The 16838-nt window shown below is 39.9% G+C and overlaps 1 protein-coding gene across 1 annotated transcript in view; it reads right to left on the bottom strand.

The window, feature by feature from the left end:
* Positions 1–16838, bottom strand: part of N4BP2 (NEDD4 binding protein 2) — a 177160-nt gene that overhangs the window by 12242 nt on the left and 148080 nt on the right. The window contains exons 13-14 of the mRNA XM_006873224.1: positions 11177–11365; positions 8541–8709 (exon numbers count right to left, since the gene is read on the bottom strand). Coding sequence (XP_006873286.1) covers positions 8541–8709; positions 11177–11365 — 358 coding nt within the window. The remainder of the gene's footprint in view (positions 1–8540; positions 8710–11176; positions 11366–16838) is intronic.

Raw genomic sequence — 16838 nt, 5'->3', positions numbered from 1 at the left:
AAATCGAGGCTTGAATTTTTTCTTCAGTTCCCCCAGCTTGAGAAATGCTGAGCATGCTCTTCCTTTTTGGTTTTCTGATTCCAGATATTTGCACATTTTCTTGTAATATTTGGCTTTATCTTCTTGAGCTGATTTTTGAAATTTTCTGTTCAACTCTTGGACCTCCTCATTTCTTCTATTTGTTTTAGCATCTCTACACTGGAAAGCAAGTTTCGGTATCTCTTCTGACATCCATTTTGACCTTTTCCTTTTTTCTTGTCTTCTTAATGACTTTTTGCTTTCTTCAGACACACCTTAGTCCTTGAAATCTCTATGGGCTTGTTTCTTCTGGATATGTCATATAAATGGACTCATACAACATATGGTCTTTTGTGGCTTATTTCACTTATAACATTTTCAAGGATCATGCATGTCATAGCATGTTAGCAATACTTCATTTCTTTTTGTGGTCAAGTAAGATTCCATTGTATGAATGTACCTTGTTGTTGTTAAGTCTCAAGTTGGTTCCAACACATAGTGACCCTATATAGTTTCTGAGGAGTGGTTGGTGAGTTTGAACCTCCCACCTTGCGATTCAAACTGATCTTGAGGTTGAGTGCCTATCCATCAGCCACACCAGAGCTGTACGAATGTACCTTTTATTTATCCATTTATCAGTTGATAAACATTTGGGTTATTTATACTTTTTGGCTATTATAGAACATCTGTGTTCTTGAGATTTTGTATGAGGTACATACTGAGGAGTAGAACTACTAGGTCACATGGTGACTGTATGTTTGACTTTTTGAGACAAAAAGTTCACAGCAGTTGCACCATTTTACATTTCCATGAGTAATGCATGACGGCTCTGATTTCTCCATATTCTAGTCAACACTTCAACACAGTTTTCATTTTACTAAGCTTTCAAAAAACAAAATTTTTATTGTGGATCGAGTCAAGGTGTACAGACAAGATCATTAATTTTACATTAAACAAATCATACATTTTTTCCTCTCAATGATCACAATCCCCTACATGCAACGGCAGTACTCCACTTTCTCCCTGTAGTTCCAATTTCCATTCTACCTATTTTCCCATCTCTTCTCAATTTTGTCTTTAGGCAAACATTACTCTTTTGATTTTGAATGACTGACCATTCCATGGTGAGCTTACTTTATTAGGGCTGTTGCCCTCCCACCCCCTTGCCTCCTCCTATATACCTATCTACTGCTTGGCTGACAATTAGGCCACAAGGGTGAGTTTCTTTTCAGACCTGAAGGGTGGTCTAGGGCCATAGTCTCAGACTCCTTCAGTCTCTTTCTGACCAGTAAGCTCAGTCTGTTTTTCTAAAATTCGGAGCTTTTTCCTACATTTTCTGCCACTCTATCTGGGCCCTTCTAATGTGAACACTTTCCAAGCAGTTGGTAGTGGTAGCCGGGCACCATCTAGTTCTGGTCGCAGAGTTGTGGAGACCGATGTTCGCAGTTCCATTAGTCCACTGGACAAATTGAGCCCAAGCACCTTCAATTCTCACCACTCTTCCTTCTTCCATACACGGAGAGGCCAATAACTGCACTTTAAATGGTCACTCATGAGCTTTTAAAATCCCAGTTGCTACTCACCAAAGTATAATTTAGAACACTGTCTTTGGGGACTATGCTTTATACCAACTGACCCCGAGACTATGGTCTTGAGCCCTCAGGCCCAGCAACTCATTGCCTTGAGATCTTTGATAATATCTAGGCAGTTTTCATTACTTTGTCTGTTGTATGCTCCATCACATTCATAGGTGTGTTAGCAGCACCCTCTTTAAACCCTTATATATTTGTGGCTATACTCCCACTCCTTCTTCCATACACATTCAGCCTGTGTATGCATCCATTTATCTACCCGCACTGTTATTCCAAGGTGTAGATAACACTAGTTACCTCTATCCCCTTTAACACTCATATAACTCTGTGTCTTCACCTGTCTTCATCATTCTTCTGCCAACCTCCCTCTGGTATATTGCCTTCCCCACTACCCAAGTTAATATGTGTCTATCACATAGCCAGTTTTCCCTTCCACCCCTGGCAACTATCAAAAAATGTTTCTTTTAGCAAGAAAACCCCTTTTCTTGAGTTTTTGCAATAGTGGTCTCACATAATATTTGTCCTTTTGTGACTGAACTAATGTCACTCAACATAATGTCCTCTGGATTCATCCATTTTATAAGGTATTTCACAGATTCATGGTTATTCTTCAACATTGCATAATATTCCAGTGTGTGTATGTACCAAAGTTTGTTTATTCATTCTTCTACTGATGGGTATTTAGGCTGTCTTGATCTTATAGCTATTTTAAGCACTGTTGTGATGAACATCGATGTGCATATATCTACTCACGTCTCAGCTCTTTACGATGTATACCAAGTAAAGCAATTGCTGAGTCATTAGGTATTTTTATTTCCAGATTTCTGAGGAAGTGTCATACCGTTTTCCAAGTGGCTAAACCATTTTACAATCCTACCAGCAATGTAAGAGGGTCCCAGTCTCTCCACACCCTCCCCAGCATTTGTTGTTTTCTGTTTTTTGAACTTTGTTACTAATGCTGGCGTGATATGATATCTCATTGTTGTTTTGATTTGCATCTCTCTAATGGCATTAGGCAAATCTGCTGCACAAGACCTTTTTAAAGTGTTGAAGAGCAAAGATGTCAGCTTGAGGACTAAGGTGCACCTGACCCAAGTCATGGTATTTTCAATCACCTCATATGCATGCAAAAGCTGGACAGTGAATAAGGAAGACCGTAGAAGAATTGATGCCTTTGAGTTATGGTGTTGGAGGAGAATATTGAAAGTGCCATGGGCTGCCAAAAGAACCAACAGATTCATTTTGGAAAAAGTGCAGCCAGAGTGTTCCTTGGAGGCCAGGATGGCCAAACTTTGTCTCCCATACTTTGGACATATTGTCAGGAGGGAGCAGTCGCTGGAGAAGGATTTCATGTTTGATATAGGGGAAGGTCAGAGAAAAAGAGGAAGACCCCCAATGAGATGGATTGGCTAAGTAGCAGCATTGATGTACTCAAGCGTGGTAACAGTAGTGAGGTTGGCCCAAAATCAGGCAGTATTTTGTTCTACTGTGCATAAGGTTGCTATGAGTTGGTAGCGACTTGATGGCACCTACCAACAACAACAGCAATGGCTGATGATCATGAACATTTTTTCATGTTTCTTGGCTGCCTGAATGTCTTTAAATTATCAACTTTCTCACCTCTACATTGAGAGTATTATCTGTCCTTTATACAATTAGTCATCTAAAGTTTTTTTGAGTGTCAAATGAAAAGCACTAATACTACAGTGATTAAGGAAGATTCAGTCTCTGCCCCTCACTTTCTGGCCAAAAGAGACATTTAATTATCAATTATAAAACAAGATTTTTATGAACACTGCAATATAAGTATGCATCATTTATTATCCATAATACAGTCTGAAATAGGGCTTTATGTGATTTGGAACCCTTGCAGCACCATATTAAAGCCTTCTAGGAGACCGCTTGCGTTATACTAGTTATCAATGCTGCTGCTAGAGAAACTGGTGGAGGCCAGAGGCACAGACATCAGCAGCAGCAGCTCCTGAGAGGAGGCGGCAGAAGCAGAGCCAGAAGAAGAGAATGTGGAGGAATTGGATCTCACCCAGCCCCACCCCACCTGCTGTTCCATCTACCTGAGTCCCAAGCCTCACAGTCCCTGCTGCCTTCCAGACAAAGTCTGACAACCCATGGCTACCTGGACCCCAGCATGGTACAGTGCTGCAAGAGTCTTGGTTTGGGGTCTTTAAAACCATTGTTGCTGTTAAGTGTTGTCAAGTTGGTACTGACTCATAGCAACCCTGTATAGGATTTCCAAGGTGAGACTGGTGGGTTTGAACAGCCAACCTTGCAATTAGCAGTCCAGTGCTTAACCTACAGCACCAGGATTCCAAAGAAAACCATTAGGGAGAAACGATTTTTTAAAAACTCAGAGCTGCTTTCCCTTTTAAAAAGAAAAAGAAGGCTATTAAAAAGGTCGGCAGTTCAAATGCACCAGTTGTTCCTTGGAAACCCTATACAGAGTTGTTATGAGTTGGAACCGGCTAGACAGCACTTAACAACAGCAACCACTTATGCTGTGGGTAGCTAAAAGCACAGAACAGGAGAAGAAGCTCAAAAAAGAATTATGACTAGAGAGGCAAGGCATAAATTATGTAGGGAGTTTGAAATGTTCCTAAATACAAAATAACAACCTTTATTTCTTGTCACAATGTTAATTATCAGTATAATTATTTGTTTACTACCATTACATGGGGAGTCCTGGTGTTGCGCAGTAGGACAGAACACAGGACCACAAGGTCAGTTTGAACCACAGGTCAACAGTTCAAACTCACCAGCTGTTCCTTGGAAAGCCTATATAGGGTCACTGTGGGTTGGAATCCACCCAACAGCACTTAATAACAACAACAATCATTACATGGACTCCTGGTGTGGCACTGGAGGACAAGTACTGGACCTCATGACTGGTTTAAACCACAAAGTTGGTGGTTCAAACTAACCAATTGCTACTTGGAAACCCTATACAGGGTTCCTGTGAGTTGGAACAACAGCATCATTTATACCAGTCGATGGGAAAGGTCATACATACAGTGCCTCTGTGTCTTTTTCACAGCTTTCTCTTTGGTGTCCAGAGCATAGAAAGTAATCAAAGATTCACTGAATATAAGAAAAATTTATTGAAAAGAGGTGTCCTGTTTGTTTTTAACATCTATGCTTCTTTTTTTTTAACCCCTCCCATTTGTATCCTGCTATAACCCTACTCTCTTTCCTGCTTCTCCTTCTCTTTCCAGTGAGAAACAACAACCTGCAGTTTGGTCTACACTGTTGCTATCATTCTTAAAATTTTATTAAATATTTATGTACTCACATTCAACCTATAGTATTCCTTCTATGGGTTAAAAAAGGTAAAAGGAGATGGTGACACACTATATCACTCATAAGGGTACTATAAATTTTTACTCTCATAAATGGGGACATGAGTATTGATTATGTTAATCTAACTTTCACAACATGAAAAACAAATATACTCTCAATCTTTTATATCATATTTAATCAACTAATTATAAATGATTTTTTTGAACTGATAAACCTGTATATAGGCTAAAATTTTCTGAAATGCATACATAAATTAACCAGAACAACACCATATCAATGATGTTGAGTCAGTTATGACTCATACTGACCCTGCATAGGGTTTCTGAGGAGCAGCTGGAAAGCTTGAACTGCCAACCTTGCAGTCCAGCACATTAACCCACAGCACCACACCAGGACTCCACATCAATGATAGGGCAGGGTAAGTTACCAGCTGAGGAACACAGCTCTCACATTTCCATAGTAAATGAAAGAAAAAGGCAAGCTGAGAATTCAAAAGTACTGTAATTGTGGTGAAAGGAGGTGAGTTCTAGTATCAGACTGAGATTAGTAAAATGAATGCACTTTTCTAGTAAATGCTACTATCTGAAGATGAATTAAAAAAAAAAAACAAAAAAAAACCCAGAGAGGCTAAACAAATAAGATATTTGAGTCAGTATAAGATACTTAGCTAAGAGGCAGGCAAGGGCCTTTGCTACGGACTTGCAAAGAAAGATACAAGCAGACAGGCAAAAAGAGGACTCTGGTATAATCCTGAAACCCATAAAGATGCCCTTCATCAGGACTTGGTTTTTTTGTTGTTGTTATTAAGTACCCTTGAGTCGGTTCCAGCTCACAGCAACTCTGTACAGGGTTTCTGAGGAGTTTCTGGTGGGAGTGAACTGCCGACCTTGCACAGCAGCCCAGCCCTTATCCTACAATTCCACACTTTCTATATTTTATAGAACATCCTCAGTAAAATACATTGACTCCTCACTTATCAATATGGTTAGGTTCCAAAGACCAAGTTGTTCTGTGAAAATCTACATTCTGTGACAACAGAGGATTGCCGTATCAGATCACTGTATCATTACATAACTGCCAAAGACCTCACTACATAACTGACAAAGCACCAAGAATCATGGCCCAATGGAGTTAACAAACAGCCTTAATCATCACTGCCAGCATAAATTATTTCACAACTCAGCATTTGTTACTGTCAGATGTACATTGTTAGTATACAAACAGTAGATTTTTTACTACAGTCATATATGTGAAATGTCTGATGCCAAAATAATCAGTAAGTGAGGAGTAAGTTTATGCTGTTCAAATATGGGAAAACAGCAATATCACTAACCACATACCAGATGCATGTCATTAAAGCACAAAATAGTCAGAAAGCAGGTTTTTTACTATTGCAAATATGAGATCATATACTAGTTAATAAATGAAGAATTGTTGTTATTGTTAAGTGCCATCAAGTTGGTTCTGACCTATAGTGACCCTATATAGGGTTTCTGAGGAGCAGCTGGTGAGCTTGAACCACCAACCTTTCAGTTCAAATGGCTTTGCAGTCTGGCGCATTAACCCACAGTACCACACCAGGACTCCATGAAGAGTAGGTATACAGTAAAGCCTGCAAAAGCCAGAACCTGTGTAAGGTGAAAATCTGCCAGAGAAGGAAAACTCAAGTATCTTCCACAAACACGAATGACAGAGAAATGGTAAGACTGTATCCTATGAAAGGCAGAAAACTTGTGAGACCCAGAAAAACAAGGCAGTCAAATCAAATTCCAGCGCTCAGAAATCCAATATCATACTTAAAAGAGCAAAAACCATGACCATTATCAAAACCATCAAAAACCATTGTCGTGAAAAATGCACATTGTGAAAAAACTATGCATAAATTTCAGTGTTTTTTTTCTTCACCATAATAAACTTGTACTAACTTGTTATACCATGACTGAAGAGAATCTAGTTGGAGGCACTAAAAAGATAGGACATCAGTTTGAAAGAGCCCCTATCAACATGAATTCTACTAATCTTGAAGCAAGAACAGACATGAAATTTATATCAAAGCTGACATAAAAGAATGGAGAAATTATTAAAGCTTTCTGAGGAGTTTATGGGGAAAATGCCTAAAGAAGTAAGCAGCTTACAAATGGGTAATTCATATTAAGATGGAATGAGATGATGCTGAAGACGAAACTTGCAGTTGCGGATCATCTACATCATTTCACAAGGAAAAACATTAATCTTGTTTATGCCCTAACTGAAGAGGATCAACAGTTAACAGCAGAAACAATCATCAATACCACAGACATCAGAACGGGTTTAGCTTACACAGTTCTGAAATATTCAAGTTAAGTTTGCTTGATGCCAAAAGTATTTCTGTCCAGATCAGCTGCAGACAAGAGCAGAGCTTTCGAGAGAAACTTTTGTAAGCAGTGAGATCAAAATCCTGAATCATTTCTTGGAAGAATTCCAACAAGAGAGGAGACATGGATTTATCAGTAAGATCCTGAAGATCCTGAAGACAAAGTACAATCACAACAATGGCTACCAACAGGTAGAAGTGGCCAGTCAAAGCAAAAGCAGACGGATCAGGAACAAAGGTCATGGTAACATTTTTTGGGGGTGCTGAAGGCATGTTGCTTGTTGACTTTCTGGAGGGCCAAAGAATGATAACATCTGCTTACTAGAAGAGTGTTTTGAGAAATTTAGCCAAAGCTGTAGCAGAAAAACTCCTGGAAACGCTTCACCAGAAAATCTTTCTCTGCCTTCCTATTCCTTTTTCTCACCAAAGAAGGACAATTTGGGGAGAGTTTAAATGGGAAATCAAGAGTCGTCCACCTTATAGTCTTGATTTGTCTCCTTCTGACTTTTTGTTTTCTTAGCTTAAAACCTCTTGCAAAGGTACCCATTTTTCTTCAGTTAATAATGCTAACAAAAACTGTTTTGACATGATGTTGTTGTTTGTTGTTGTTATGTGCTGTGGAGTTGGTTCTGACTCATAGTGACCCTCTACAGGGTTTCTGAGGCTGCAAATCTTTATGGGAGCCGAAAGCCTCATCTTTCTCCCGCAGAACAGCTGGTAGTTTTGAACTGCTGACTGTGAGGTTTGCAGCCCGATTCGTAAGAATCTTCATTTCTTAAGGGGTGGACTAAATAGCTGGTATCATTGCTCATAAAAATACCTTGAACTTGATGGAGCTTATATTGAAAAATAAAGTTTATTATACATTTTTTATCTTTAAATTCCATTTTCCCACACTTTTTGAAGTTACCTTATATTTAATAAACATCTCTACTAACCCTAACAAATATCTATTGAACAAAGATGTAAAATACTCCTGAAAGTTTCCATTTATATGCCACACAGGGTTCTCAGCTCACATCAGCATCCTCCTTTCAATAAACACAACAGAGGAATATAAATAACTAAAATGAGGAAACAAAAAAGAAAATGGCAATGGTCATGCAAATGAGAATTCTTTCCCAAGAAGTTTTTCTTAAAGAATGAAACGACTGCAAACTTCTCCAAATGTGGCACAGGGAACACTAGCCTGCCAGTTTCCAATTCATACTGGCATAAGCAAACACGTATTTTCTATTGAAAATGTGTCATAAGCACAGTCCTACCTTCAGTTTTCTGCTGTAAAACTGTCACCAGATGTGCTATAGCTTCGTCTACATGCAGCCCGTGGAGGTCCAACACATTCTGCGGCAGCAGGGAGGCATTGACTGTCTCAAAGATATCCACAGCTGCGAGATGATTGGCTTCTTTCATCTTCCGCTCATGAAGACCACCCTTAAATTATAAACATTTCACCAGAAGACACTTTCAATATTCTCTACTTAGTAAGAAATGAGGAAACTAATGTTGTTGTCAGGTGCCATCGAGTCGGAACCGACTCATAGCGACTCCATGCACAGCAGAACGAAACAATGTTCGATCCTGGGCCAACCTCACCACCGCTGCCACCCCCGAGTCCATCAATGATGCCACCTGGCCGATCCATCTCGTTGGAGGTCTTCCTCTTTTTCTCTGACCCTCCACCCTACCCAGCATGACATCCCTCTCCAACGATTGTTTCCTCCGGACTACATGTCCAAAGTAGGAGAGACGAAGCTTAGCCATCCTGGCCTCCAAGGAGCACTCTGGCTGCACTTCTTCCAAAACAGATCTATTGGTTCTTTTGGCAGTCCATGGCACCCTCAGTATTCTCCTCCAACACCACAACTCAAAGGCATCAATTCTTCTACGATCCTCTTTATTCACTGTCCAGCTTTCGCATCCATATGAGGCTATTGAAAACACAATGGCCTGGGTCAGGCGCACCCTAGTCCTCAAGCTGACATCTCTGCTCTTCAATACTTTAAAAAGTTCCTGTGCAGCAGATTTGAGGAAACTAATAGTGCCCCTAAATAAAAATCAAACTAAAAAACAAACAGTAAAACTAAGATATATATGATGCAATGGGACAATACACACAAATAAACCAAAATTTAGGGGAATTTTAATGAATTAGTAATAGAGCTCTAAAAATATTGAATTGTTATTTCTAACATTTTCTGAACTAAAAAGAAGGTACAAACACCCATTTCAAGAAAAGAATACACTAGCTTATTATTTGTGTATCTTTGGATAACCTAAGGTCTAACCTTGGCATTCCCTTTCAGCACGTTGTAGATGACAGCTGAACCCATCCCTCTGAGTTCACTGTTAGGTCTCACGAGCCTATACAGTTTAACACCATTCTCATTCTCAGCTTAATCACAAAAGAGATAGCCAACTGAAACCACAAAAAATAAAAGTAAATTAAGTAAGCTTCCTTTAATATGATGCAACAAGAGTCTGGGTAGGAATGTTATTTCCCTAAAAAAAATTATATTAATAACACTCTCTTTTTCTGATGATAAAAAGTGATGCATCACTAAAAACTCAAACATGTTAGACATTGCAAGTCCCCTGCAATCACATTCCATGATGGTCAATTTTGAAATTTTGCCTGTCTTTCCTCCAGAAAACCTGTATCTATTTAACAGTACACAACACCCATGCAAGCAATGTTCAACTGCATATACATCTGTAGTCTCTCTCAGTCCCCATAAAGCATGTTATAGTAAAAACTCAAGAGATATACACGTTTGTGGTAACAAACAGGTGCTACTTTGCACAGCACATCAAAACATTATAATTGTTTTTTACTATTATTGTGTTAAAGATGTTTTAGTGTATCTGAAAGTGTTAAACACGTTTTTATGAATAGAAAGATGTTGTGCTTTTTCAGTGGCGTTGAGTTGATTCCAACTCATATAGACCTGGTACAGAATTTCCAAGGAGCAACTGGAGGGTCTGCACCACTGACCATGGTTCACAGTTCAGTGCTTATTGTACAGTGCTACACCAGTACTGCATATACTATATACTAAGACAAGCATCTGACTAACTGATGTTAGATATGAACCATACCTAACTGTTCTGATAGATTTAGGAACTGAACTCATTTGAAACCTGGGAACTGCCTTTATATAGTACGGTATTCACACAACATTCAAATCACATTACAACCTATTTCATAAAACATAGCATGGACGTAAAGCAATGTATGACTACAGGGGTGGTGGTTATGCACCGTGGAGTCAGTTCGGACTCACACTGACCCTGTACAGGGTGTTTCTGAGGCTGTAAATCTTTCCAGGAACAGAAAGCCAAATTTTTATCCTGCGGAATCGCTGGTAGTTTCGAACTGCTGACTGTGAGATTAGCAGCATGACTTGTAACAACGATGTTATTGTTGTTGTTATGTGCCATGGAGTTGGTTCTGACTCATAGCAACCCTACACAGTGTTTCTGAGGCTGTAAGTCTTTAAAGGAGCAGAAAGTCTCATCTTTCTCCTGTGGGACAGCTGGTAGTTTAGAACTGCTAATCATGAGATTAGCAGCCCAATTCATAACCACTACGCTATCAGAGTTACTTGTAACCACTATAGTGCCAAATAATAGACCCTAACCTAAAGATCAATATGGGCTCTCAAAATTAACTGTCATCTATCAAAGCTAAAAATGTAAATGCATCCACAGAAATTGAACATTTCAAGTTCTCAAAACGAAACCATGGGTTTCTTATTAGAATATCCTATTTATATCACTTATAATCTCTCCATTCCCCAAGATAACTTAAATAAGTCACAATACAGGTGTTATCTGCTTGAAGATTATTCTAACATCAGAAGTGACAAAGAAATATTCAAGAATTAGTTTTGTACTTTACCTGCTGGGCATAAAAAGTAGCAACATTTTTTTTCCCCATTTGATATGCTTCTTTTGCTTTGGTGTAGCATTCTATCCTCTTCTGTTGGTGCAAGAAAGCCTCCGCCCTGTAGTCATCATATGCTGGGTATACAAAGTCCGGAGAAGACACTTCACTTGGTATATCTTCAGTCTCTTTGGATTTCTTTGTCTAGAAGGTATCACACATTAGTAAAATACAGAGAAAGTAGAAGTTACATATTTTTTTCACCTTTTTCTCAGTAGGCAGATACACCAGTGTTTACTTACTGTTAGGTATTTAGAGAATATCATGAACTTATTTTTTTATAATTGTGGTAAATATTTATGTAACAAAACATTTGCCATTTCAGCATTTTTCACATGCACAATGGTGACATTAATTGTGTTCATTACGTTCTGCAATTATTACTGTTTCCATAACCCTAACAGAAGGGTTCGTGTCTTCTCTGATAACCTTAAGCCTGTGTCATGGATTTAACTGCATCTGCTCAGAATATGTGTCACCCTAGCAGGGACATGATCCTCACTGGCAGTAATCTGGCAGTTAAATAATGATGTAATTGTCCACCATGATGTGACCAGCCAAACACAGTTGCAAGAGGATTTGGATAGGATGCAACACCTTTACTCAGGTCACAACCCTGATCAGATGTAAAGAGAGTGTCCCTGACGTGTATCCTGAGTCACCTTTTATCTTAAACCAAACCAAAGCCCCTGCCATTAAGTCAATTCTGACTCAGACTGACCCTGTGGGATGGAGCAGAACTGCTCCATAGGGTTTCCGAGGCTGTAGACTACGCTTTACAGAAGTAGACTGCCTTCCTTGTCTTTCTCCCAACTGGCTGGTGGGTTCAAACCACCAACCTTTCTGTTAGCAGCCCATCATTGAACCCACTGTGCCACCAGGGTTCCTTCCTTTTATTTTCAAGAGATAAATGGAGAAGTGAGCAGAGAAAGAAGGATCTCAGTGCCACCAAGAAAGAAGAGCTGGGAGTGGAGCCCATCCTTTGGATGCAGGTTCCCTGTGCTGTGAGCCTCAGAGACCCAGGGGAAGACTGATACAAAGACACATGGAAATCTCCAAGAGGCTTCAAGCCCACAGATGCTGAAAGGACACAAGGCGTTCCCCCAGAGCCAAGCAAAAACCGTTTTCCCCTAGAGCTGGCACCTTAAAACAGACTTACAGCCTCTTAAACTATGAGGTAATAAACATGTTTATTAAAACCATCCACTTCTGATATTTCTGTTATAGCAACTGTATAGTTTTAAGACAGTTGTATAGACTTGCCTGCTCTAGATATCCCATATAAATGCAAGCATACGATATTTGCCCTTTTGTGACTGATTTATTTTTCTAAGCATGATACTTTCAAGATTCATCCAAGCTGTAGTCTATATCAGGACTCATTTTTCTTTATGGCTGAGTAATATTCCATTGTGTTTATGTACCACATTTTGTTTATCCATTTACATGTCAATGAACATTTAGGTTGTTTCTATCTTTGAATAGTGCTACAGTGAACAGTGGTGTAAAAGTATTTGCTTCTGAAAAGGAAGGAGTGATAGACTTTGCAGTCCAGGAGCGAAGGTCCCTGGGACCATCAAAGGAGAAGAGCAGAGTGCAGGACCCTACCCAGAGAAACAGTGACGCCAGAGATGGAGGCAGAAATGATGATGTGGAGAGATGGAGCAGCTGGGGACTTTAGACCTAGAGAGGGATAGGGGCTGTGTGCTGAAGACCAGTGGCAGGCTTGCAGGGTATACCCTTTCATTGGTTGATGATGCATGGAGGGGATTGTAACTACGGCAATGAAACAATATACGACAGGATGAATGTAAAGCTAATGTTCTCCCATGTAAACTATCACATAACTCACAATAAAACATAAAAGAAGTATTTGCTTGTGTTTCTGGTTTCAAGTCTTTTGAGTACACATAGTGATTAGCTAGATCATATGGTTTGAGGATTATTCCCCATGGGCTGTACACTGAACCATCCCACCAGCAATGGGTGAGGGTTTCTCTTTCTCCACACCCATGCTAACCCTGGCTTTCAGTTTTTAGAGCATTTAGCTATTTTAGCAGAAGTGAGGTGAAATCTCACTGTGATTTTTATTCCCATTTCCCTATGACTAATGACTCTGGTGTATGGTGGCTCTGTGTGGTAAGTGCTGTACTGAGAAACACAAGATTGGTGTTTGGAGCCCACCAGCTGCTCTAGAAGAGAAAGATGAGGCTTTCTGCTCCCACAAAGATGTACAGTTTCGGAAGCCCTATAAAGAGTCACTATGAGTTGGAGCCAACTCAATGATATTTAACAACAACGGCCACTTTGAACTTCTTTTCATATTCCTAGTAGCTATTTTATACTCCTGGTGTGATGGTGTAAGATAAGCACTGGACTGTGAACCAAAAGGTCAGCAGGTCAAATCCACCAACAGCTGCTCGGAAACACTGTACAAGGTCACTATGAGTCAGAATAGACTGGACAGCACTTAACAAAAACAGTAGTCATTTGGAGTCCTGGTGTGGCGCTATAGGATAAGCACTGGACTGCTAATCACAAGATCAGCAGTTCAAATCCACCAGCCACTCCTTGGAAACAACAGGGTTGTTACGAGTTAGAACTGACTAACCAAAACTTAACAACAACAACAGCAAGCACAAGTGGCCATTTGGTTATCTTCTTGAACTGTCTATTCTAATCCTTTGCCCATTGTTTGACTGGGTTATTTGTCTTGTTATTGCTAACTTCTAGTTCTTTATGTATTTTGCATATTAAACCCTTGTTCAAGATATGATTGCACAAAAATTTCTGCCAATCTGTACAGCAAGGATCATTCCCACCCCCTCCACACACAGAGTAGACAGGGATGGACAACTTGGACATTGGCTACCCAAAATGGGGGGAGGAGGGGAACTACAAAGGCAAGAAATGACTGGCTTACAAGCTTTCAAGAGGGAACCTAGATCCAGAGGGTGTGGAGGAAGGTAGAATCTCTAGTGAGTAGTATCCAATCTGTCTAGGTAGGGCTGATGAAATGAAATGCAGATAGGTCTCTTGTGATACAATAGTGAATTTAATTGTTATCAGGACTGATTGTGAGGGTTGGAAATGTAAAGGTAGACGTTTTGTAGCAAGGAGGGGAGTGATTACCTTTTCAGTCTAGGAGCGGAGGTCCCTGGGACCATCAAGGGAGAAGAGCAGAGAGCGGGACCCTACCCAGAGAAGCAGTGATTCCTGAGATGGAGGCAGAGACGATGACTGGAGAGATGGAGCAGCTGGGGATTTTAGATCCAGAGAGGGAGAGGGTTTATGTGCTGATGACCGGGGGGCAGGCTTGTAGTGTATACCCTTAGGTTGGTTGATGATGCATGGAGGTGATTGTAACCATGGCAATGAAACTATATATAATAGAATGAATGTAAAACTAATGTTCTCCCATGTAAACTATCACATAATTCACCATAAAACATTTATAAAAAGAAAGAAAGTAGGAAACAGGGTTGGAGTGGGGTGAGTGATGTTATATTATGGGGCTTACATTCAAAGATGTGAAACAAAATTATGTATGGATTGTTGAATGAAAAATGGATTTGCTCTGTAAAACGTCATCTAATTCACAATATAAAGTTCTAAAAAATATTGCCTCCTTATTTTAGAATGCCTAAGTAATAAAGATTCTCTTCTGTCATTTTGCTCCTGGCTCTTACCATGCCAGGTTTATACCCATCTCAGCTGCCAGCACTTGTGTGTCTTACATGAGGCTGTGGGACAGACCTGCTCCTACTTTCTCCTGCTTGCCTGGCCTGCCCTCCTTACATCCTCTCTCATTTCAAGAAGCAGTGACATTGAGATACAGACACAGACAAAGCAGCTTGTATAAGACAAGATGTTCTATATTTTTGAGATAAATGAATATAACAAAGCTACCTAGTTTATCTTCAAGATGACTGAATGCAAGTCAGTTTAATTAATGCAGCTTTATTTACAGTCAAATCATAAGCACTAACTACCACATATTCAACAAATTTGTGACAGCAATAATGCTGTATGCTGCACAACTTACTTGGTTTTGCTGTTTTGTGGTTTTAATTTCTATCTCTCATCTTTTCATAGATGAAAATTAAAGGCCTAGGAAAGCTGAGTTCCTGTCTAAAGACACCAAGCTTGGATAAGGAATCAGAGAAGAATTCACTGGGAATCTTCGTGGAAACAAGGCTTCCTTCATGCATTAGATCCCTGGGGGAGAAATGAGGTTCCTGTGTAGATAGACCTGAAAGACCAGAATCCAGGGAATAACTTAATCTTGTCTCTAGGGTCACACAGAATCCCAAGAACAGCCTTCTACAGGGTGGAAACAGCCTTCGGCCCACCATCATGTAGGTGGGTTTGAATGATCTGTTTCCAGATGCTCTGCTCCCTTTCAAGAAGAGAGGCCCTGTTCCTACACAGGGCCTGCACCTTTGGGTCCAGCTGGCTTGTCTGTGTCCCCAAAACTAGAGGTGCATAAGTTTCCTGATTGGAACGAAAGACACTTATTGATGGAGAACAAATGGTGGTCTCTTTTCCTCCATCCCTTCAAACAAAGTTCAGCCTCTGACCCTGAAGAGTAGATTGAAGTTACCATGTAACTGGCTCTAGATACCTCAGAAAACTTTGCATGATGCTGAGCCCACCACTGGTGACCCCAGCAGCAGGAGCATTGGGTAATAACTCAAACTGGGTTACCTGGATGATGTGGCCTTGCAGCAGGCAGAAGAATTTACTGAGTATATGCTGAGATGCCCAGGCACATCACAAGGGTTAAAGATACCTCATGCCACTGTGCTGTATCCATTGATTCAAATACTGAACTGGGCCATGTAATATACTATTAAAGAGCTTTATTATAGTATGGAAATACCTGCAGGGGGGACATGTCATTGACAGAAGAGCCTCCTGCAGGGGAGACATGCCACAGACAGCATATCTCTCCTCTTCCTGCTCACAGTCTAAGGGCTTTTTATTTTATTTTATTTTATTTTTAAGTTTTTAAGTTTCTATTGTGAATTGAATGATAGTTTACATGGGAGAACATCAACTTTACATTTAAAAAAAATTACTGACATTCCGGAACAGAAGAATCACACAATTCCACAGAGGAGACAGATGAAGAGCTTCTGGAAAAAAATTTCCCTAACATCCTGAAAAGCAAAAAGATAAACATTCAAGAAGCTCAACAAACCCCAGGAAGGGTAGATCCTAAAAGAAAATCACCAAGACATATAATAATCAAGCTCTCCAAAAGCAAAGATAAGGACAGAATACTGAAAGTAGCTAGGGAAAAGAGAAGTGTAATATACAAAGGCAAGCAACTTAAGCTCAGATCTCTCAACAAAAACCATGCAGGCCAACAACCAACAATTTGTTGTTGTTCTTGTTAGGTGCCATTGAGTCAGTACCAATGGAGAGACATATATAAAACCCTGAAAGAAAAAAAACTGCCAACTGAGAATCCTCTACCCAGCAAAGCTGTCAATCAAATCAAAACATTCCAAGATAAACAGAAGGTAAGGGATTTTGCCAAAGCCAACTCTGCTATAAAAAACATCCTAAATGAAGTTCTGTGGACTGAGAACCAACAAGAACATGCAACAAC

The sequence above is a fragment of the Chrysochloris asiatica genome, unplaced genomic scaffold (genome assembly GCF_000296735.1).
Source record: "Chrysochloris asiatica unplaced genomic scaffold, ChrAsi1.0 scaffold00230, whole genome shotgun sequence".
NCBI classification, from domain to species: Eukaryota; Metazoa; Chordata; class Mammalia; order Afrosoricida; family Chrysochloridae; genus Chrysochloris; species Chrysochloris asiatica.
Note: the sequence above shows the minus strand (reverse complement) of the source record. Positions and strands in the feature narration are given on the sequence as shown.